General features: G+C 33.7%; 1 protein-coding gene across 1 annotated transcript; it reads right to left on the bottom strand.

The window, feature by feature from the left end:
• Positions 1-568: 568 nt before the first annotated feature.
• LOC132562242 (glucosamine 6-phosphate N-acetyltransferase-like) lies at positions 569-18803 on the bottom strand. The gene is made up of 6 exons (XM_060226978.1): positions 18727-18803; positions 10064-10220; positions 8760-8822; positions 8474-8604; positions 7843-7904; positions 569-6377 (listed from the first exon to the last, which is right to left on the bottom strand). Exons 1-6 carry the CDS (start codon positions 18763-18765, stop codon positions 6227-6229), a joined length of 603 nt encoding a protein of 200 aa, XP_060082961.1. The 5' UTR covers positions 18766-18803; the 3' UTR covers positions 569-6226.
• Between the last annotated feature and the right edge of the window lie 37 nt (positions 18804-18840).

Here is an 18840-nt window from a genome sequence, read left to right as displayed (position 1 = left end):
AACATGATATCCCAGAGGAATCATTGTGCCCACCATCCTTTGATATAAATGTTCGCTCTTTTGTTGCCACCATCCTTTGATATATATTTGTTTTACATTTTCCCTGTTTTTTTTAAATATATCCTCATAATACTGAACATGGGCAATAAAACAGAGAGAAACCTACATATGAAGACAAATATCCAGTACTTCAAGATATAACAAACAATACCTGTAAATCTAAGATGGCCACCTGTTTGTTTGAAAAATTGGGAACGACAAGGGATGAAGGAGCAATCTGATGAAAGAGAGCTGTTCAAATCCACTACTCTCCATTTAAGGAGAATAGTGGGATGGAGCAAATCTGATTTTTAATTGGCCTGTATTAAGGAAAACCTTTATTTCAATGTTTGAGAAATATCCCGTAGTACTTTTCAAGAAGAATAGATAACCAAGTAGCAAGGGAAATTTAAACAGCCTACCATCTGATGATAGTAGGCTAAAAATTCACTAAATGACAGAATTTGTAAAGTAACAAGATAGGAAATGTCAGTGTTAACAGATAAAGACAACACTTATATTGTAGTAATTGCATACTTTATTTAATTGTTTAAGTTCCGCTTATCATAACACCAGTGATAGCAAATACCTCTATGACATGAAAACATATTATAAACGCTACCAAACATTCTGTAAATTGAGCCTGAATTAATGCATAGCAGGATCCAGAATGACCCATCTTATCATAAGTCACATGTATAACTTTGGCCTCTTGGCCTGAACCCCAGTATACTTGTCAAATTAATTTTCAAGCTTACACACTTTTACATTTCATCTCAAGTACATCATACTTATTCAACTTTCTCATTAAATGAAAAGCTGTATAACCTGACTATACACCAAATAATGTTTCATATTCTATGATTTTCTGACCACAAAAATAAACTCTTTATAACAATAAGGTATTCCTCACATTTGTCTCTTGGTTTTACACCAACTCACTGTTTGGTACAAACCTAAAAGTACAACAGTATTGGGACTAAAATACACATTTCATATATACAATTCCACAAGTTCCTTCCCTTATAGAAATGCTTATGCACTAAATATTTCATTGGCTTAGTACTCAAATACATTTGATAATTGGCTAAAATGCATTTTTAAAATTTTGTATTTTCCTAAAATCCCGAAGTTGACAAATGAAACAGAATTTCAAGCATTCAAAATGATATGCAAACAATGAAAATATACCTTAAAATAAGGATGTTTTTTATATTGAAAGTTAGGAAATACTGATTTTCTTTTAAACAATGGGACGTTGAAAAAAGACCACAGAGCAAAATCACATTTTATTTTTTATGAAATGTTAAAGATTAATGCATGCATTCCAAAACATGAATGTAATGTAAAGAATCAAGTTGGTCTAGCAGCTTGTAGCTTATGCTGACTAAAGCTTGGGTAGATCAGGTAAAAACCATACTGCATGTTTGGGAAAAACCCAGTGATGCTTGGTAGGTTAAGAAATTTATACCTGCCCTGCAAGTCTTCTCAACACTAAAAACCATGTAGTATGATGCATCAAAGCCTTAATAAATAAATAAATATCCCAGATTCTTAGCATAAAGATGAGTTAACAAAATGAATAGCATAAGCCTGTCACATTTTATGATATATAGATCCATGTGTATGCAGTGTAGAAATGTGTATATACTGCATAAATTATTGATAACTATAAGGTATATATAATGTTTACAGACTGTATACAGAATAGATAACTATATATAATGTTTACAGACTGTATACAGAACAGATAATTATACCTGGGTATATAATGTTTACAGACTGTATACAGAATAGATACTTATACCTGGGTATATAATGTTTACAGACTGTATACAGAATAGATAACTATATATAATGTTTACAGACAGTCTACAGAATAGATAACAATATATAATGTTTACAGACTGTATACAGAATAGATAACTATATATAATGTTTACAGACTGTATACAGAATAGATAACTATATATAATGTTTACAGACTGTATACAGAACAGATAATTATACCTGGGTATATAATGTTTACAGACTGTATACAGAATAGATAACTATATATAATGTTTACAGACTGTATACAGAACAGATAACTATATACATGAGGCCCAATGGGCCTGCAGCACTCACCTGGTATATATATTTCAGCAAATTCAACCCCTGTGACCTTAAATATAGGTCAAAGTCATTTCTTTTACAAACTTTGTTGGGCTTTATCCTAGGTACATACCAGCCAAATATCAAAACATTTGGTTCATAGATTTTTGAGAAGAAGTTGTTTAAAGAAAAAAGTTGAAGCCAGATGACAAATGGATGCCAGAAGCTGCACCATGCCATAAAAATACATAATGTGTACAGACTGTATACTGTGTAACTATATATAATGTGTACAGACTGTATACTGTATAACTATATATAATGTGTACAGACTGTATACTGTATATCTATATATATTGTGGACAGACTGTATACTGTATAACTATATATAATGTGTACAGACTGTATACTGTGTAACTATATATAATGTGTACAGACTGTATATCTATAACTGTATATTGAGTATGGACTGTATATTGTCTAAAAACTTATATACATGTATTATAATGTGTACAGTGTAGGTGCACATCCTTTATATGGTATAATATGAACAGACAGTTTATAGTTTATAATCAAAATATCTTTGGTTTAGGAGATTCTTTGAAATAAACAAACAATTATGCAAAAAAAATTGCACATTCTGATAACATCAGTTAAATATCATTTTATATAGGCACCTTTATAAATAAAAGTAAACAGATCCAGTCGATAAATACTTAAATACGTTAACTAGTGTGAGTTGTCTTCGGTTTACAACAAGATGGAAACAAAAAACGTGTGAAATTGATTTAAGCAAGTAATGTAAAATAAACATTGTGTCTCAAAAATATCTCAAAATAATAAATATATTAAGATGAATAATCACTGGTATGTAGCATGATAAGCCAAAAACTGTTACTGCACAATTGTGTAAACACCCATCAGGGTTAAGATCTGTTCTTTTACATACGTTTAACAGCTTGAGGCTGACCTTAAAACATAAAGTAGACTTCATTCAAATGACAACTTTCTGTCCTGCAAGGTAGGGATCTACTCAATGATAAACCAACACTTCATATTCCTCAGGTTCTCCAGTGTTACAGTTAATTTAGATTACAGCTTCATCATTCACAATATTGTGTGTGAAAATTGTCAATACATACAACAGAACCAGTAAAATTCCTCAACTAATGTGTATATTACTAGCTACTCTTAGACCATCAGGATTTATAAATTTACAATCTAATCTGATAGCGAAATTAACATACCCACATTAAAACTTGTTTGAATTGTTTAAGTTTCGAAAAACAATAGTTTAAATGTAATTAGATATCAAAATAGTACATGTACATAGTTATGATAGTGTGTGAAATAGGTCATGCAGGTATTGCAGATACTGAAGTAATTAATGAGTGATGATTGTGATGATTTTTAACAAAAGAAAAATATCCTCAATTATTGAATTTCATATGTCAAATAGATTATACTGTAAATTAACTAAATTTAGATAAGATTAACTAACTTTAAGTGCATTATCACTTGGCAGATAAGCAAAATGATGAATTCATGCATCAGTAATAATTGCTATATACAAACAATAAACAAAAGTCAAAATTAGCACAAATATAAGCTCCCACATCAGATTATCACTAAAATATTTATGTTTACAGTATCTGATAAAAAAAAATGACAAAACGAAATACGCTAACAGAAGATAGATAAGAATAACAGTTAGACGCATGTACCAGGGTATATTCAAAGCTAGTCTTGACTGATTGTCTCAAAACATTTAGTGAAAGAGGCTCTCTTAACAGGTACAACATGTAAAGCTATACACTTGTCGGTAGTTGTAAATTCATTGGTTTTTGTTTTACACTTAAAACTTCAAACTTAGGCCCTTTGTAAAGCAATCTGAATTATTAACACTACTATCATCCCAGTTGAATGTCATCAAGTATCATAATAACTATTATATAATAACTTTTATGGATATGCTCAAAACAATATGACCCAAATTAGAGAACAAGAAGCCCATGGGCCTTAACAATCATCTGACTATAAAAACCTATATATGACAGTAATTTTTACATGAAAAAAATACCTCAAAAATGTTTTAGCTCAGTATCTCTGATGGAACTGGAGAAATTAATTTCAGAATGTGTCTTTTTATGATGGCAATCATGACGGCCACATCGGATTTCAAACCAACCTAGAAAAAAATCCAACATTGTTTAAGACCATCTCGCACAAGTATGAGCTGAATCCCAATGTTGAAACTAGAGATAAGGTTTGAAATAGGTGTTGTTCAGGAAAATCATGATTGTGCAATCATGTTACAAAATATCTGCCATATTGAATTTTTGGCCAAAAACTACAACCACAGAAGAAGTTTTTAAGGTGTTTTTCAAGATGGCAGTCATGGCAGCCATAATTTTTGAAGAGGCTGAAAAATAAGAATACATAGTTGGCTTCCTTTCCTAAATATTCCGAACCATTTTCAGCTCAATGGAACCAGTGGAACTTAAGTAGAAGCTTTTTATGATGGTGGTCATAATGGATTTCAGAATGTCACAAAAAATTGTGCTTAATCAGGACCATCTCGGAATCATTCCAAGCAACTTTCAGCTGAATCCCATTGGTGGAACTTTAAAAGAAGATTAAAATGTTTAAAAAAAAAAAAAAAAACAACGCAGGATAACAGACAAAACACAATAACTATGGTTCATCTTGAACCTTAATTTCAAAATATACATTACACAGTAGATTTGTAGGATAATTAGCAGGTAATAAATTGAAAAAGTCTGAGTTTAAAAGGTATGCTTCAGTTCACATGTTTTAGATCACACAAGATACAAAACTGTATTGTACGTATTTATAATCCCTATTTTATATCAACATTACCACAGCTACTGTAAACTGATGAGTCATGGGGAAACACAGGATTGGACAAGGCATAGTGTAAAGTATGGTAAGCACTATATATATATAGAACTACAAGTAAATAAATCAAGCATCTGGTTTGCATGATAAGACATAAACCGCATATTTAATGTCCCACAACTGAATCACCATACAAATTGGATTAATACTGATACAGTGTATCTCTAGTCCTCTTCAACTAAAATCATTGTTTTCTTATATAACAACCTTACTTATACACAAACATTCAATGTTAAATTTAAAAAGCCAAAAGATTTAAAGAAAAAACACATTTCTTACCCAAGTATCTACAGATAATTTCTACTGTAAAATCATTCATTTTTGTGGGTATTTATTTTCATTAAATCATCGGTATTCTAAATCCAGGAATTTATATGTCCACAAAATGATGAACAGATATAATTTGATATGGATTGTAGAACAAGTTGATTACGCAAACAAGACTTATCCTTATAATCAACGGCCAACAAAATATATATTTTTTGCAAAAATCATGAAATTTGAGTTACAGGAAAATATATGATTTTACATTGTTTTACATTGATACATATTCAAGAGTAATGTGAACCAGATCTTTTCATCATCCTGTCATGAAAATTTTACCAAATGTAGCCTATTCTGTCCTTTTGTATTGCAGAGTTATTTACCCTTGGAAGCAGGTATTGATTTGTTATGTTATTTGTTTGTGAAAGTAATGTCAGAAAAAATGACATAATTTTCTCAATCAAACTAATGGCATCACAATCAACATCTCGTCACAAGGACAGATTACTCTGCATTGCAAAACACTATAACTATAATATTAAAAGTTCAGATCATATCCTAAACAAACAATATGAGATCATATAATATCAAAAACCAAACAAGAAAAATACCTTTGGTTCAGATCAAACAAGACTAGTATTCCTGTGGTTTGTGTCATACAGGAGTACTATTATATAGTAAGATTACTATGAAGAGATAGTCCACATGTTTATAGAAATAATTCAGTGGTTTAAATACAAATAGTCAATAATGGGCTAAATTTAAAATCAATGGTAAGAATGGTTGAAACTTTTTTCAGACCAATCTTTCAATTTCGATCAATCATCATATCACAATCTGACCACATATATACCTATTCCTAGCCAGCTTAAGAAAGACACCTGAACACACCACAAAGATAAATTGAGACCTAGTCACTGTAACGTCGACACATGTAGTTCTGTTTGTCCTCTTTCTTATATCCAAACTGTGAGTAGAAGGGAACAAGTTTGTCCATGCACTCAAGGGACACTTTATAGCAGCCAACCTTTTTACTGAGAATGGTCAACACGTCCAGTATTCTGTGGAGAAAGGAATGCAGAGCATATAATCTATAAATGGATGAATGTAAGTCTATAAGGTGTACAGTGGAACTGTAACTATACACTACCACAACCTGGAAACATTTTTCATCAGTTAAATATGATCAACTTATCATTATGAAAGTATATTAAAAGCCATCTGTCTAGTGCTAATTTGATAATTCTTCAAACAAACAACTGAAACATCTGGCCATGGTTCCTGAAAAGTTATAGTTAACTGTGGTTAGTGAAAAATTCATATTGCTGCCACTGAACAATCAAGAATGTTAAATACTAAATTAGCACTCAAAAATATTTCAATCTGACCTGTTTCCACAAAAATACAGCTGTGAAATGAAAAAGAATATTTCAAATTTTGTTTAATTCATTTTTGAAATTTTCACTGACCTCTGGTTATCTCTAACTAGCTATTGAATGATTGGGGTCAAATCATCAAACCTTTATGTCCTACTAGCTATTGTATGATTGGGGTCAAATCATCAAACCTATATGTCCTACTAGCTATTGTATGATTGGGGTCAAATCATCAAACCTATATGTCCTACTAGCTATTGTATGATTGGGGTCAAATCATCAAACCTATATGTCCTACTAGCTATTGTATGATTGGGGTCAAATCATCAAACCTATATGTCCTACTAGCTATTGTATGATTGGGGTCAAATCATCAAACCTATATGTCCTACTAGCTATTGTATGATTGGGGTCAAATCATCAAACCTATATGTCCTACTAGCTATTGTATGATTGGGGTCAAATCATCAAACCTATATGTCCTACTAGCTATTGTATGATTGGGGTCAAATCATCAAACCTATATGTCCTACTAGCTATTGTATGATTGGGGTCAAATCATCAAACCTATATGTCCTATAATGACTTACTTGTAACTGAAATGTCAATCAGATATCAATATGACCTTAGCTTTGACCCTACAACATCAGATAGCTGATTACTCACAACTGAAACAGTTGTCTGTCCCTACAAATAATCTAATAAATATACTAGTAAATAATCATTTGCCCAGTTATCTTCTCTTCCTATAGTCATGGTTGTGTCCCTGAGCAAGACCCTTTACCCCAATTGCTCTGGATAGTATGTGGAGGGTCTCCCACATGATGTTCAGTGTGGTAGCCTATGGCTACACTATGGAGACCCTACCTAACTAAACTAAACATAAACTATATTTCCAATTTGTTCTGCCCCTACTTAGAGATTAATTTGCCCATTTGTCTGCTCCTACACACAGTATAACTTGCAAAGTTGTCTGCCCCTGCTAACAGCATAACTTGCCAAGTTGTCTGCCCCTGCTAACAGTATAACTTGCCAAGTTGTCTGCCCTTGCTAACAGCAAAACCAGGGCAATTGTCTGCCCCTGCTAACAGTATAACTTGCCAAGTTGTCTGCCCTGGACAACAATACATAAATAGAAGTTTATACTTACAATTTTCCAAGTTGTCGTCCTCTATATTTACTGTCTACAACTATATCTTCTATTCTCCCTCTCTGTAACATAATAAATCTTTATACAAGATACTGTCATACTGAACCTGGAAATTGTTCTTCATATTATGCCATCTTACTGCAGTAGTGTTACATTTTTGTTTTTCAATAGGAGATAGACAGCAAATGCAATACAAGTGAGTTACATTGTGCACATGTAATTCTTCATTTGTACAAATCTATCAAATGAGATCGGCTGGTTTACAAACACTCTGAATTTCTTCCTCTAAGAAACCATGCATGCTATCATACAAGCCATTTGATGAACAGTATTCATTATTTTGTAATGAAAATTGTTACAGCATTGTTGTAAAATAACTAAGATTATAATATTTAGATAAAAAGCTTCTGTTATTTCACTGAACAAAAGCATGGAATATTTTAGTAGGAACTTATTATCTCTAAGTAAGTAGACTTTGTAAGAGACCAACAGAGCTTGTCATAATAGTACATCCTTGTTGATGCTTCAAGGGACATTCTGAATATGTAACCTTGACCTAAACATACAGAAGTGATGGATACCCATTAGATATCAGGATATCAACATGAAGTATCACTTTGTCTCTACTTACAGCTGAACATTTGTGTATAAACTTCTGCTCCTTGACAAGTGTTCCTGATGCTATCACCTGTCCAGTCTCCTTGTCCTCTACCACAGTGATGTAGTAACTGTCCAGACAGCCTTCCATACTGCTATACCGTGCTGGTCAAACATATTAGTTCAATCATTATAGAGCAGAATTCAGGGCATGTAAGATTGTACAAATTCAAGCATTGAACTGGTATGACATTTACAGCCAATAAAAATGATAAGTTTTGCAAGCAAATATCATTTTGCAACACAACTAGATAACTCACCATCAAATTCTTCCCGGCTGATTTCTCCCACAGTGGTCAGTTGACTGAGTAGTTGTATGTAACCTGCAACGTAATAAAGAAGGATTATAATGCAGAGACAGAAAATAATGCTATCGATTGTTCCTAGTTGCCTACTTCTGCAGAACAAATAAGTTAGATATAATGCCCACTTAACATCATTAAATTGTGTATGAAAAGGCATGGATAAATAAGATCCTTGTCATATCTTTATACTATGTGCGAGAAATATACACTTCTATAAAAGTCATCCATACATATATACCTCAGACCCTCCTTAAAGCTTGTATACAAAATCTATATCCCAGTAAAAATCCTCTACATCTCTTGGGCTTGTGTAAGAAATCTATATCCCAGTAAAAATCCTCTACATCTCTTGGGCTTGTGTAAGAAATCTATATCCCAGTAAAAATCCTCTACATCTCTTGGGCTTGTGTAAGAAATCTATACCCCAGTAAAAATCCTCTACATCTCTTGGGCTTGTGTAAGAAATCTATACCCCAGTAAAAATCCTCTACATCTCTTGAGCTTGTGTAAGAAATCTATATCCCAGTAAAAATCCTCTACATCTCTTGAGCTTGTGTAAGAAATCTATATCCCAGTAAAAATCCTCTACATCCCTTGGCTTGTGTAAGAAATCTATATCCCAGTAAAAATCCTCTACATCTCTTGAGCTTGTGTAAGAAATCTATATCCCAGTAAAAATCCTCTACATCCCTTGGCTTGTGTAAGAAATCTATATCCCAGTAAAAATCCTCTACATCTCTTGAGCTTGTGTAAGAAATCTATATCCCAGTAAAAATCCTCTACATCTCTTGGGCTTGTGTAAGAAATCTATATCCCAGTAAAAATCCTCTACATCCCTTGGGCTTGTGTAAGAAATCTATATCCCAGTAAAAATCCTCTACATCCCTTGGGTTGTGTAAGAAATCTATACACCTGTGAAAGTCACCTATCCATGTGCAACTCAATGCCTCCCTGGCCTGTGTAAGAACCACCATAAAAGTCCTCTACACATATATACCTCAAACACTCCCTCAGGCTTGTATAGGAAATTCCCATACAGAGATAATCTGTATCTAATAGACCCTTCCTTGGGCTTTTAAATGTAATCTTATATATTCATCACACCCCTCTCAATAGATACCTTAGACCCTCCCTTGGGCTTATAATTGAAATTTGTTATAAAATATGTCCTTACCACATCCCTCTCCATAGATACTTTAGACCCTTAACTAGGCTTATAAATGGAATACAGTTGAAACCACTTAATGTATAATTTATACCTCTATCATAGTCTCCTCTACACAGAGGCCTCATCACCAACCCCTCTCCTGGACTCATGTGGGAAATTTCAGGGTTATATGTTGAACAGTGACACCCATTGAAATCTATATCATGAAGAACAGATGGCTCATATAATGGTTTCTCTTCCAATCCATTCTGAAATATAAAAACAAACAATGTCCAATGGCAATGCTCAAAATGTGACCTAAGTACTAAGAGACTTCACATTGTGAACACCCAATGTCTTTGTGAACATACGCAGACATTACATAAAGGACTCCACTGTTCAGTGGTCATCCTCAGTGTCATTGTGTGGTCATACTGGTGCAGACATTATATATAGGACTCCACTGTTCAGTGGTCATCCTCAGTGTCATTGTGTGGTCATACTGGTGCAGACATTATATATAGGACTCCACTGTTCAGTTCTCATCCTCAGTGTCATTGTGTGGTCATACTTGTGCAGACATTATAGGACTCCACTGTTCAGTGGACATCCTCAGTGTCATTGTGTGGTCATACTTGTGCAGACATTATATATAGGACTCCACTGTTCAGTGGACATCCTCAGTGTCATTGTGTGGTCATACTTGTGCAGACATTATATATAGGACTCCACTGTTCAGTGGACATCCTCAGTGTCATTGTGTGGTCATACTGGTGCACACATTATATATAGGACTCCACTGTTCAGTGGTCATCCTCAGTGTCATTGTGTGGTCATACTGGTGCACACATTATATATAGGACTCCACTGTTCAGTGGTCATCCTCAGTGTCATTGTGTGGTCATACTGGTGAAGACATTATAGGATTCAACTCTTCAGTGGTCATCCTCAATGTCATTGTGTGGTCATACTTGTGCAGACATTATATATAGGACTCCACTGTTCAGTGGTCATCCTCAATGTCATTGTGTGGTCATACTGGTGCACACATTATATATAGGACTCCACTGTTCAGTGGTCATCCTCAATGTCATTGTGTGGTCATACTGGTGGAGACATTATAGGACTCCACTGTTCAGTGGTCATCCTCAGTATCATTGTGTGGTCATACTTGTGAAGACATTATATATAGGACTCCACTGTTCTGTGGTCATCCTCAGTGTCATTGTGTGGTCATACTGGTGCAGACATTATATAAAGGACTCCACTGTTCAGTGGTCATCCTCAGTGTCATTGTGTGGTCATACTGATGCAGACATTATAGGACTCCACTGTTCAGTGGACATCCTCAGTGTCATTGTGTGGTCATACTGGTGCAGACATTATATAAAGGACTCCACTGTTCTGTGGTCATCCTCAGTGTCATTGTGTGGTCATACTGGTGCAGACATTATATATAGGACTCCACTGTTCAGTGGACATCCTCAGTATCATTGTGTGGTCATACTGGTGAAGACATCACTGAAATTCGCTAGTCCATCAGTGGTCAGTCATCGCTTTTATTGGGTTGACATATCGGTACAGACATAATAGGACTCCTCTGGTCAGTGGTCAGTCATCACTTTCATTGTGTGTGACATACTGGTACAGACATATTAGGACTCCACTGGTCAGTGGTCAGTCATCACTTTCATTGTCTTGACAAACTGGTTCAGACACAATTGGGACATACTGGTACAGACATAATAGGACTCCACTGGTCAGTGGTCAGTCATCACTTCCATTGTCTTGACAAACTGGTACAGACACAATTGGGACATACTGGTACAGACATAATAGGACTCCACTGGTCAGTGGTCAGTCCTCACTTTCATTGTGTTGACATTTTGGTACAGACATAATAGGACTCCACTTGACAATCCACTGTCATTGTGTGGGCACACATATACAGATGTTTTAATACTCTATTGGTCAGTGGTCAGTCCTCACTTCCATTTTGTTGACATACTGGTACAGACATAAAAGGAATCCACTGGTCAGTGGTCAGACCTAATTGATATATTATCTTTTTCAAAATACCAAAACTTTAAATTATTTTAATATTCTATTATATTTTCAGTAGGTTAAAGTGAAACGTATATAAATAAATCATTTGTACCCTAAACCTGAAATAAGTAAACCTATATTTAGAAGCAGTAGACTTACTATCTTATCCTAAAACCATCTTAAACTAATTTTTTAGGAAAAACACAAAATTTCATTGAAACAGTATTATTAACAAATTCTACATATACAATCTAGCCAAATTTCATGGTGTGTTAAGCACGGTTTCATATTGTATTATGTAACAAACCAATACAATTCAAATCATAGACGACTGTAATGAACTACCTGGTTATATTTTAGAACTTTGAATTCAATCCTTTACACCAGGAAACTTTCTTCCCATTAAATAATCTACAGGAGGACCTCTTCATCACTAACTTTCATCTTTCAATATGTTTTACTAGGTATCTTAGTGCAATATTCACTATCATGATAAATTCACAATGAAAATAAAAATTTTAAAAAGCAGTATAAAGCAAATACATGTAGCTGAAATTTGATATACATGCACAGTACATACCGACATTTTGGTTTCTCATCTGATGTGTTTTGACATGTATAAAATACCTAAACATGTACACATGTGATGTCTATCTACAGTATCACTATACATGTATACAGACACGAGATGTTTAGGGAGTCCCTGTTTACTCGTAAATCCTCCACAATGAAGCTCCTACTTGACATGTATGCAAACAATAAAGATATATTTACAAACACTAACTTAAAATAAACAGTAATATGACGGTAGTCATTTAGTACAAACACAAGAATGTTCCCACTGACGATAAAATCATGTACCTTCACAGGACCGTATCATCACTAGAGTTCAACCGTGGAGCTTTATAGACATGGATGCTGTTCAGGGAGAAATAGAGCTGTATAAGTGAGAAAGTAATACAAATGATGATCTTAAATAAATTGACAGATTTAGGATTTCCAATCATTTTATTACCTTTTTGCTAGTGAAATATAGGAATTTATAAATGTGATAAAAACTTGTATCATCACTCTGTGATAATATTATCAATAGTGATGGTATCACTTTTCCACTGATGAGATAACTTTTGTTCTTTTGACCAACCAGAGCGGTGCTTTCCAGTCACTGCACTGAAATCCCTTGGTTTTTCTTGTTCTGACAGATGAAATGTAGGTTGAATAAGTTATTTCCATTCTCATGTGCATTTCTGGTTTTCTCTCATTTGGTATAGAAAAACAGTTTTGTAAGCAATTCTTAATGATGACAACATAAAACAGTAAAATACAACATAAAGCAGTCTGATCAAAATGCTGCCATCTTGTTGTCAAGTGAAACATCAAACTATCTGATGTCAAAAAGTGTGCTAATATTTTCCAGAATTTTTTTAAATCACTTTATTTATGTTTGGATCATCTGTTTTCATTTGTTTTCCCTTAAAAATGTAATAAAAGAAAATTAAATGGTTTCCCGGTAAAGATATATATTTCACAAGTATGACAGAATCATATGAGTGAAAAACATACATATATTCTGTCATACTCATGAAATATTATATGATGTTAAACGGGAAACCATTAAATATACTCTGTTAATTTTACATTTGACATATAAATCATGTCAAAGACAATTAATTACCTTAAACACATCATTAGAACAGCAGCAAGTTCTGCCATTTTATACAGGAAGCAGTAGACGTAAGTAACACATAAACTACATCAAATTGATAAAAGCAAACATGGTTTCCTAACAAATGGTAATGGCAAGACTTTTACTCTTGCCCAAGCCTAATTGCCACGTATGAAAATTGATAACTACACACATTGTGGTATGTAAACTTCATCTAGAGAGTATGTGATGTAAGTGTAGATATTGTATGATGTTATGATGTTTATTTTGTTTATCTAAATAATTGTTTATACATGATTAATTTTGCCAAATCCTTTCTCTGTTAAATTTGCTTTTAATCTTGTAAGTTCATCTCATTCAGTCTGGGTTTTACTTTAGGTTAGCTTCCTTTAGTCACGTGATCAGTCAGTGGTCATTGATCTTTAGAGGGGGTTTCCAGTATTACTTTAGGTCAGCTTCCTTTAGTCATGTGATCGGTCAGTTTTAATTAGTATAAGAAGATTAGCCACGAGTCTCTTTGTTCCTTGCACCCACCTGCCGCCCGTTCCACCATTTTTTATATTTTATTTTTATTTTTCTTTGCTGTGTTATTATCAGTTTTGATTTGTCTTTTTTTCGTGTACATGTATTATTTTTGTTGCATTGTCATTACTTGTACCCATGATTTTCTTAGTTTTTTTTTTTTTTTTCCCCACTTGTTCAGGTACATATAGCTATAGGTTAAGGCCATCAAGTGAGACAACACTGGCCAGCTGGTCGGAGCATTGGGTAAACCTACCTCCCTGACCCTTCTGGGAAGGTTGGGGTAGCCGGCTCGCAGCACAGTTTCTTCTTGTTTTGTTGCTATGTGTTATATATGGTTTTCGGTCCATTCTCATTCCTTTCTACATTTATAGTTTTTGGTCTGCTTACTTGCTAGTTATAGGTTTACTTTATTTGTCTCATTATCATGTTCATGTTGTATGTTATATAGAGATCATATTGATATAGCTTTCACTATCCTATGTACCTGCCGGGATTCATCCCTGTAAGTCACGTACATGGCATTTAATTCTGGGGAATTAGGGCATTTAATTCTGGGGAATTATACCCCCAATTCATTTTATGTTTGTTTTTTGTACTTACATTTGTTACATCATTCCATTTCCATGTTGTTCATAAGTCTATGTAAAGACTGTAAGTCACGTGCATACACTTTACTCGCAATGAGTATTAATTACACAATTCTGGGATTGCTCGGTGACTCGCAATGAGTTCTTACTTATCACAACTTCGGGATCGCTCGGTGTTGCAGTGGGGTTGCCCACTTCACCTTATAACCTTCAGGGTCGCCTGGTGGTTGTGTTAGCTTTTGAGGTTGCCCGGGGATCGCCCCACTTTCACTTAATTATGTTGTAAGTAATTTTGCTTATTTGTAATTAGATAGGTTTTTGTATCTTTGCTTTGTACCAGTTTATATTGTCTTTTTTGTAATTTTAGTAGGAGGGTTAGATAGTGAGCAGCCCCTAAGATTGCCAAAACCTAGTTTAGATTTTTATTCCTATGTCCTGAACAAGGTAAAGTTAGTATTGATGTTTAATAAATTTTCATTTTCTCTGTCAACTGCTGTTTGTGTCATGTATAAATTATGGCCTTATGGTTAGAATCCTACATTGTTTATTGGCATAAATTCAAATTCAAAAGGAATGTACAAGACCAGCGACTTTATAAATTTTACAGTATATGCACATGCACACCTAAACATGGATCAATTCCAGGTTTGAGTACAGAAATGTCAGAGTTCTTCAACATGGGAAATCTGCTCCAACTATGTTAGTGGTTCAACACAGCAAGAAACTTTTGAAAATGCAATCAAGTAGACTCAGACCTATTATATGTATAGAAAACAGTCTCTGGCATTGACTGATACACCCTTGGAGAACTTGGGTCTTTAGGTAGGGAAAATATTTGATTTCATTGGGAGAAATAAATGTGTGAAATTTTGTTAATTTATGATAGTCACTCAGATATTTTATTGGTGGGAATATTAAGAAGCTACTGATGATAATAATAATTGATTTAATTCATTCTGATAACATACTGACCAACATGCTTGTCTTTCATATGGTCAAGAATATAATACAATATTTACAATAAAATTATAAAATACATATCACAGGCAAGTCAGCAACAGGGACAGTGAGATATCATTCCATATAAAATTTCTTTGCAGATTTCTTAAAAGCTAAAAGAGAAATAGAATTTCTCACATCGTTTAGTAAAGGATTCTGTGTAAGAGCTCCCTAAAAATGTTTGATTTGTGAGATGGCAGGTAAAAACATGTGAAGAGGAAAATCTAGTAGATCTCTAGGAACATCAAACAAAGAAGTACAACAATTCAAACTTCATGGAGCTAAATCATTAAACACCTTGTACATTAAAACAGCTTGATTGTATAAATCTTGTTTACAAAAAAAGCAACCAATCTAGGTGCTTAAACATATCACAGGAAGGTGTGGAGAAATCACAGGTTAAGATAATACTTACTGCTCTTTTCTGCAGACGCTCTAGTTTTACAACATTATTTTTGGCACTGTTGCCACAGACAGTGGAGCAGTAATCCATACGTGGGTCAATAAAACAATTATAAAACATCATACAAGACCACTGACTTATAAATGGTCCAAACTTTTTCATCTGAAAAATTTGAAATTATATTTTTTTTATAGATTTTGGCAAATTGATGGTCCTAGGAGAGAGAGAGTTATCTATAGACAATCAAAGAAGTTTTTCATTACTTATATTTTCAATATTTACATTATCAATAACAACAGACAAAATCACCCTGTAACTTACATTTCCTCTGTGAATCAGTTACAATCATTTCTTCATTTTTTTTCTGTATTTAGACACAATTTGCTGACTCTACACAATTTTGATATAAACTTGGCATCATCATTAAGGTTTCTGTATGCAATATCCAGTGATTTTGTGTGGGTCTGTGCTGCAGTATCGTCTGCATACATATACATATCACAACGGTTTGTATCATCATATAAGGTTTCTGTATGCAAAAGTGTTTTGGATCAACATTGATTTTGTAAATTGTGGATGAACAGCCATTCAACTTGAGCTTAAAGAATAAAATTGTGTGGTTCAATAGGTCAATTGATCTGGAAACATACATATGCAAACTTTGATCAAAGGTCAATGCCAAATTTAGAAAACATTACAAGATTTATGCCTGAAAGGAAAACATTACAATTTATGCCTGAAAGGCATACCAATCATACTGATAAGAGCAGTTTAAGCCTAAGATAAGACTAAATATTAAATAAATGATGTTTCAATACACATATGAATGAGATGTCTAATGGACCTGTATCACTCCCTGGGTTTCAATATAAATAAATCTAATGGATCTGTATCACTCCCAAGGTTGATCAGAGCCAGTCACACTTACAGACTTATATGCATACTTAGTTCCATAAACTTTCCAATATAAAAAACTGTTCTCTTTGTCTGTTTGTATGTCAAACCATGGATGCCTCAGACCAAAAATTTGTCAAATTCCTTAATATTGAACAATAAAGAGATTCTAAATTTTTTTTTTTTCAAAATAACTTTATACAAGGAAAGACTTTTAAAGATTCCTTGTTTGGCCCCAACAACAAATGTGAAGCGATTGTCACAAAATAATAAGAAGCAAGAACAAACTCACATCCAGAGCACAATGAGAACATATGGGGCCATGCAGGAAGTTAACAATGAATTTAGTAAAATTAAAAAAGACTAAGAGACAAAATACCAAGAAAAGACAAAATACCAAGAAAAAGGACAAGCAGTCATTCCTTACATCATCAAAGGCCTGTCAAAAACCATTCATAGGATTTACTGTGGTCATTGCAACAGCCATGAAACCTCACAAGACTACCTAAAATATCCTAGTCTATCCTAAGGATACCCGATGAGAACATCGTAGAATGTGTATACAAAATAGAATGCAAGAACTGTGATGCATCACATATTTGAGAAACAAGCAGGAGATTCAGGGGCAACTTAATGAACATCATAAAAACATGGAATTCCATGATGACAAAAAAAAATCACTAGATCAGAGTGAAAACATAGTCAGTCTCAGATCAATAAATCAGCACTAATAGGTCATTCCACTGAGAAAAATCATATCACTGAATGGGAAAGTTCCATAATAGTCAACAGGGAAGACAACCTTTTCAGGTTGCTGGTTGAGGAAGTCATCTGGATATGTCGCAGCTGACCAGTACTAAATAATGATACCATGCGGGTTGTATTATAAGAACTTCAATTCTATTGACATTATCAATCTGAAGAAAATGTTCCAAAACATGACCAACATCCTAAATTCACTGCCACTACTATCTAATTCTTTCACTGTTATGCTGGGCAATCTACTTTCCCCAACCATTTATATTCCTTTCCAACTAACAAAGCTATCAAACTAATACAATATTCAAAATATTTTTGCTGTTCCTTCGATTTGGTATTCCAATGTAAGGGAGATAAGTGTTATATATAGTCCAGTCTGACATGAGAATGAAGTTCACTCAACACAAATGTTGAACATTTTTATGTTATCTATCATATTTGGATATATTTTATGATTTTTAGGTAAGTTTTTGGTAGTGTTAGGTTTTTTATTGGTTTGAGGTGTTTCCTCGCACTAAGCTAATAACAAAAGTACATCCTTAATATAAATTACATCAGGGTTGTTTTGAGTTTACAGTTGTATCAAATAGACCAGCAATCTTCGACTTACATTTAATCCTTTGATAAACTACGACAACATCAAAACATTTTGTGTTTAACAAAGTTATAACTGACCTCATACACACTTGTAAATGGTACAAACGCGTTGTATTAGATTTTTAACCATTAAATTTTGCGTTAAGTAAGTAAATGACAATAAAATAGAATACTATATCTTTGATCCGGATGGTAATTGTAAACAAAACGTTTATTTTAATATAATTTTTTTTCTTCATTTTGTTAAGGAAATGTAATTATATAAACCGTATTTATGACCACCTGCTGGAGGCACCTACCTGATGTGTGTCGGACATTTCTGAGAACTTCCTGTACATCTCAGTCCCACCCGTTACACGTCAGTCATATCATTGATCTGTTACCAATGCACATGGTTTGTGTGTATATAGTTG

This window comes from Ylistrum balloti, unplaced genomic scaffold (genome assembly GCF_031769215.1).
Source record: "Ylistrum balloti isolate Yb309-2 unplaced genomic scaffold, AGI_CSIRO_Ybal_v1 Utg371384, whole genome shotgun sequence".
NCBI classification, from domain to species: Eukaryota; Metazoa; Mollusca; class Bivalvia; order Pectinida; family Pectinidae; genus Ylistrum; species Ylistrum balloti.
The sequence above is the reverse complement of the archived record's forward strand: the minus strand, read 5'-3'. Positions and strand labels throughout refer to the sequence as shown.